This window comes from Mycetomoellerius zeteki, unplaced genomic scaffold, assembly GCF_001594055.1.
Source record: "Mycetomoellerius zeteki isolate Tzet28-1 unplaced genomic scaffold, Tzet1.0 scaffold471, whole genome shotgun sequence".
Taxonomy (NCBI): Eukaryota; Metazoa; Arthropoda; class Insecta; order Hymenoptera; family Formicidae; genus Mycetomoellerius; species Mycetomoellerius zeteki.
This window is the reverse complement of record NW_017257470.1, coordinates 1214422-1220659: the sequence shown is the minus strand read 5'-3', so window position 1 is coordinate 1220659 and position 6238 is coordinate 1214422. Positions and strand designations below refer to the sequence as shown.

Here is a 6238-nt window from a genome sequence, read left to right as displayed (position 1 = left end):
CGCTTCAGCCGCCGTTTTCTTCGAATGAAAGAAGAAAATCAATACTTCCCGCATATGACGATTATTTGGCACAAAATCAGACATTTTCACACAACCAAAAGAATATAACGTCAAAACAAAATCACTAATGTGTCGAAGCGGTTTGTTTACCATATGTCTAAGCTTGGTTCATGACGTTTAGATTATGTCAGAATCGACCAGCACTTACTGCTGGAACCATCTATTGACAAACAGCGGGAACTTAGTTGCGCACCTAATAGATTCAAGTCACAAAAATTAAATACGTTTTCTTACTTGCCACATGAGGAAATCGCTAAGTCGAGTTTCTCCGGAAGTACGAATTAATAAATCTGGATTTGGAGACTTATAAGTGTACAAACAGTCAGTAATCAGTTTCATCCCTTGCTTTATCGATATTAAAAAATATATATATAAAAAATTATATATATATTTTTATATATATAAATTATATAAAATATTAAACATTTATTTATATATGTCACGAAACTAATTGAAGAGAGTACGCCCGCGCCGTTATATCAATAATTTTTTCAAATCGTTTTCAGCTGTGTTCTGGGAGCATACTGTTAGCATTATTGCATGATTTTATCTTAATTGTTTATGGGACATAAAACAAGAGGATGACATAAAACAGGATGATGCAATAACGCTGATAGCACACTCCCTGAACGCAACCTTAGTGTAATATATAAAATCAAGTGTAAACATAAATATGGTTCATTGTAATTATACTTACATGTATAAGCCAAAGCAAAATTATAAACTATTTCATTATTTTCCCTAGTAATAATCATAATTTCAGCAATTACTTTATATAGGTCTTCTGGCACTAGGGACAAATTGCCAATCACGCGAATGCATATTCCGTCGTTCATCAATTCTTCTCTGGAAATTGTTTATTTAAATTTGTAATAACAAAATCTATTTTGCGCTGCGATGTGATACCTGATTCAAAAAATTTTTTATGTTACACATACTTCTCTTCTATGTAATACTTAAACTTCTGCTTTAAAAAATCCATGAGTTCATCAACTTCTTCTTTGCTACGTTTAAAGTTCTCTATACTAAACGTATAAAATGTGATTTCTGTAATACCCAAATTCTTGCAGTGGTTTGTCATCTCAAACAGTTTGTCGCACCTGTCATAAATAAAATATAAGATATGAGACAAATGAACAATAGGCCAATATATCTGCAAATTCTCTTTAAAATTCTCTTTAAAAATACATACCCTTTTACGTGTCTCCGTTCTTTCCCCCCCTGTTTCTTTATATAACGTCTATTACCATCCATGATAAACGCCACGTGTTTAGGCACTTCGCCGGCCTTAATGATCCTTAAAGCCAGGAATTGAAACCAGTTCAAAATGCGTTCCTTTAGCCACGACATCATATTTTAAATTCCACGTTCAGGCGTACGAAAATGTATAATCTGCGATCGACTGACTCTCTTCAATGTTTCAAAAGTTTCTGTCACATTCACAGTCCAATATTCAATACTTGTCGACGAACACAATATATATAGTGCTCATTAACACGATAAAAATGATATCAGCTGCTAATCATCGTCTAACCTTTGAATCGTAATTTGAAAAATGAGTTACATGTGCATGTAATAATACTGTTTCCACACGGAGAGAAAAAATTTGCTATGATCGCTGATCCTTTGTCGTAACGGCAAAGTCCATTTGTGAATATAGCGCAAATTATTTGCAGGTGTAGCAAATAAAATTTGTCGACTTATATTTGTTTAACCAGCAATCAAGATTTGCTACAGTTGCAATAAAAAGAAATAATATTTGTTAAATAAGCAAAAGATATATAATTGCATATAATATTTGGAGATAAAGATTAAGATGAGATTAAATTAATTAATTAAAATAAAGTAAAATGGAATTCCTTCTTTTTATTTTATTACTACCTGTTTGGATTAGGAAAAAAATCCTTTTACAAGTTGGTAAAAAGACTTTTTTAGCAATCCATATATTCTATTTTTTTTAAGTAGATAATTATATCACTTGATAGAGCAACGTTTCAGCTTTAAGAATCTGTATTTTTAATTACATGATTTTATTTGCGATGGTTTTTAACGGAGTTACGGGCAATAAAATCAGAATATTCCTTTTTATTTAATCTGCGAATAACTCAGGAAATATCGTAGGAATATTTAAAAAACACGATTTTGTAGGTTTTTAGGGAAAGCTTCAAGCTTTCACGATAGGTAGTCTAAGATCATCTAATGATGCCTTGTATACAATTAATATCTCCGTAATTTATCTCTCTCTCTTTCTCTCTCTCTCTCTCATATAATACAATCCTGTATGAATTTATATACTACATATGTAGTCCTTTAAACTGCGCGTCGAAATAATTTTTCGATCTTGAAACGCAAACTCTCTACTAAACTACTGCAATAATATCACGAGTTAAATTGACCAGAGCAATTTAACAACTCGATACTCTTACATATCTTAGAACGATCTTAACAAGTTTAATTGATATTAAATCTATAAGAAATTGCTTTCGAGTTAATTTGCAAATAATAATTATGTTAAATTTGCAAATTAATATCACAGATGTTTAAAATACATCTATAACAAAAGTATTTGTAATAATAGAAATAGATGATTTGCTATTTTTATTAAGTTTTATCACAATTAATTTCTTGCTCATGTAACGATGTTATTTTCTTGTTTGTTGGATCTCGCATCTTTACAGAATCTTGTTTCTTTTGTGGCGAATTTTTCGAAGCACTTGCTCATCCTTTGTCCACACAGAGTGCCGCGAAACGAGGAGGACGAAAGAAATAATAATTCAAGGAGGAATGACTGTGACGGAGAAAACGGAAGGCGAGGAAAATGGAGTGTATATGAAAGGGAATGGGTGAACAGCAGGAGGGCTGTTCATAGCGACGATGAAAAGAAAGGGAGGAAAGCGAGAGAGCGCTGGCGTATTCGCCATAATAATTATCGCGGGCTTTCTTCCTCGCATGCTGCGAAAGCAACAGGTGGCTGCGCTCGCGCGTGCCACTCGCAATCGCACAGACAAATCGTTCGGGATAACGACGAATCGCAATCGAAGTCCGGTGATTAGCGAGCTCCGATGGGGACTCGATTACCGTCGCCGGTTGAAGGGCAACCTTGATTGCACGTCGCAGTCGAAGCAGAAGAGGTATCGTGGCAGAGTTTTTACTCGCTCCTAATACTCCACGTGTCGCTTTGCATTTTCATGATATATAACGAATGCTTCTTTGTAGGGGAACTTGGGATATAATGAAACCATGGGATATAATGGGATGTACTCGATATCTTTTTACAGATATGCTAATATGTAATGAATTGTCAGACAATAGTTACTGTTAGATGTATCTTATTATATATTGTTATTAGTTGTCATATTATTTTTACCTGAAAATTGCTAAAAATTGTTTAATGTGTTCGCTTTACTGTCCGCGAATGAGTTACAGATTCTTTGGTATGTTCGCATAAGGTAAGCAATAACAAAATTCTATTTTTTATTATCATAATTCTATTTTTTATTATCATAAGTACATTTATCTTATTATATAATCTTTTTTTATTACTTTAGTAAAATCTATACAAAAATATATTGATTATCTGTGATATTTTATATTATCTAAAGTAAATTTATGTACTTCGAGGCATAATGGTGCACTAGTGCTATTTTATGTTTAAAATGAGTTTATGATTCATGTGCAAGTGTAGATAAAAATGATGAGAATTATTTTATTTGTGTTATCTTCTTAAACATTTTTATTTATGTTCAATATAATAACAGTATACCTTGTATAATGTATCACTCAGCATCACATATAGAATTATTAATAAAAAATTAAAAATTAAAAGTGCAACAATGTATTTTTACTTATATTATATGTTCTAAGTCACTTTTAAACAATGTTCAATATTAATTTTTTAAAAATAGACAAGTTTTCTGTGGTGCTCCATTATGCCCTGCATAAATGACATAGTGAGGTTACGACACACTCTCACAAAACAATAATTTCGTCCTGTTAATCTATACTTTTGCAGTAAAACTTAAGTTTTCCTTATAGTAAATACTTCAAAAAATATTTTAATATATAACAAAGTTGATTTATTTATCTTTAATATGTTTAAAACTTGAAAAAATCTAACTATAACCATTATACCCCAGGTTCCCCTAAATATATAAGTAAGAAAAAGAAGAAATTACATTTTATTCCATTTTGATAATGTAGCTAAACAAGAGTTAAAGAAATTACATATATATTTTAATTAATTTTCATTGTATAACATGTAATTATTTGTGTGTGTGTGTGTGTGTGTGTGTTATATTTTATAAAGAATAGAAAATACATAATTTTAAAAACGTAAAATGTATACCCGAAAGAGTAGAAGATTGAAGTTAGCATAAAGAACGTATCATTATTGTTTTGAATGACTGCTGCAACTTTTTCACCTTCTATTTATAACAAGTAACTAAGAACTATTTATATCAATGTGCTTACAGCACATGCAATCATCCTAATGGAATAGTACGTAAAGTTTAAAGGAACAAGGGCGCCTTGGCCAGCTTCCCGACTTTCCTGTTCACGCCCTTTGCACGGAAGGATGCACCTTCAGGGGACTATTTGCATAGACTGATTGCAGTTTCAATTAGGAGAGAGCGACGTAACTTTTTCGCGAGTTACAAAGGCGCCGCTGCGAGCAGACTGGAAAGAAAAAAGGCCGAGGAAAGAAAAGAGGCAGGGAAAAGAGAGCAAGATGGAAGAAGCGGAATTTGCCGTATCCTATTGTCGACGACACAATGAAGCCGGCAATCCTTCGACTGTTTTTGTACTGAAGCAAAATGAGCCAATCCATAATCGGAAATTACAGTCAGACAATGCAGTGAAAAATTTTCATATTTTTGCATAATGAAGCTGGAAACAGCTTGTTACTAAAATCGATACATACCTCAAGAAAAAATATTTTATTTTAAAAACCAAAATTTTATTGTAACAAAAATTTAATTGAAATACACCGAAAAACATTTTTTTGTTAAAATATACCGAACATAACTATAATTTTACGTGAATTAAATTTAGTTTAATTAGTATAAATAAATATTTTTGTTATTTTCGAAAAAGGAAAATTATTTTGTAAAAAGCTATTAAATTTTTGGTTACATAAACAAAATATTTGATTGCTGTTAAAAATATCTCAACTAAACAATTTTGCTAAAGGCACTAAATTTTTTTTCTTAGTGTTAATTCAATATTTTCACTAAAGATAAAAACAAATATAATTATTTAACTTTCTTAAATAATTTACCATGTGAAGTAGCAATATAAATGGAAAATTATTCTTCCCGTTTTCTATTATTCATCATATAATCTTATACAGATCATTGTTATCTTACACAGCATAGTACGATCATAATTGAAAAATTTAATAACTCAATTCATATATATATCTGACAAGGCGTAAATTTAATTTATGAGAAATTTGCTTACCTCGTAAATCATATTACATTCTTATCAAGTCGTGAATCATTCGTACCCACTAACAAGATCCAAAAATTTCATAAAACCGAACATATCGCCGGTTTGCCTTAAATCACGACTGGCGGCAAAAAATGTCGACAACGATGCTGCGCGTTCCGACGGAAAATTAATTTGTCTATATAAAAAACGGTAAGGAAGAAGAAACGCGTTGAGACACGAAGACGACGGGGACGAAGAGAGATAACCTGCGGCAAAACCGATCTGCTGTATCTTTTTGCGCGACGTCACAATGTCGGAATCAATTTAAAGAGGATCGTGATCGAAACTACAGCTATTTCCTCTTTTCACGGTTTATCTATGATCTGTGATTGAGGCACTTTGTGATATGTACTGTTCAATTACATATAAAAGCTGAACATAGTGTAATACAAGACAATATTAACTTAACCTTTTCATTATGTGTGTTTACAATTTAATCGCAGTTTACAATTAAAATGTGGAAATTATTTTACTATTTCTTCATTTTATTAATAAACCTTATTCTTGACAATAAAATTGCGAATCGGAAAATCGATTAGAATTTCATTAATTCCTGCTCCGTCTCATCTAAATAGCTATTTTTACCGTCCGTTCTAATGGCGAAAAGATAAAACGAATCACCCTGTATAATTCAAAGAGCGCGATCCTTCTATCTCGCGACGATATATAAACTGTGCGCGTGTACCGATGT

General features: G+C 31.7%; 1 protein-coding gene across 1 annotated transcript; it reads right to left on the bottom strand.

Moving 5' to 3' along the window:
• Positions 1-534: 534 nt before the first annotated feature.
• Positions 535-1535, bottom strand: LOC108727181 (dehydrodolichyl diphosphate synthase complex subunit DHDDS). The gene is made up of 3 exons (XM_018455174.1): positions 1253-1535; positions 999-1160; positions 535-906 (listed from the first exon to the last, which is right to left on the bottom strand). Exons 1-3 carry the CDS (start codon positions 1411-1413, stop codon positions 612-614), a joined length of 618 nt encoding a protein of 205 aa, XP_018310676.1. The 5' UTR covers positions 1414-1535; the 3' UTR covers positions 535-611.
• Positions 1536-6238: the final 4703 nt, after the last annotated feature.

Bases quoted from the DNA above. Each gene is read 5' to 3' on its own strand.
- LOC108727181 (XM_018455174.1), bottom strand. From the start codon at position 1,413: ATGATGTCGTGGCTAAAGGAACGCATTTTGAACTGGTTTCAATTCCTG. The intron at 1,161-1,252 runs GTATGTATTTTT...TATTTATGACAG, and splicing joins GAACGGAGACACGTAAAAGG to GTGCGACAAACTGTTTGAGA. The intron at 907-998 runs GTATGTGTAACA...AACAATTTCCAG, and splicing joins AAGTATTACATAGAAGAGAA to AGAAGAATTGATGAACGACG.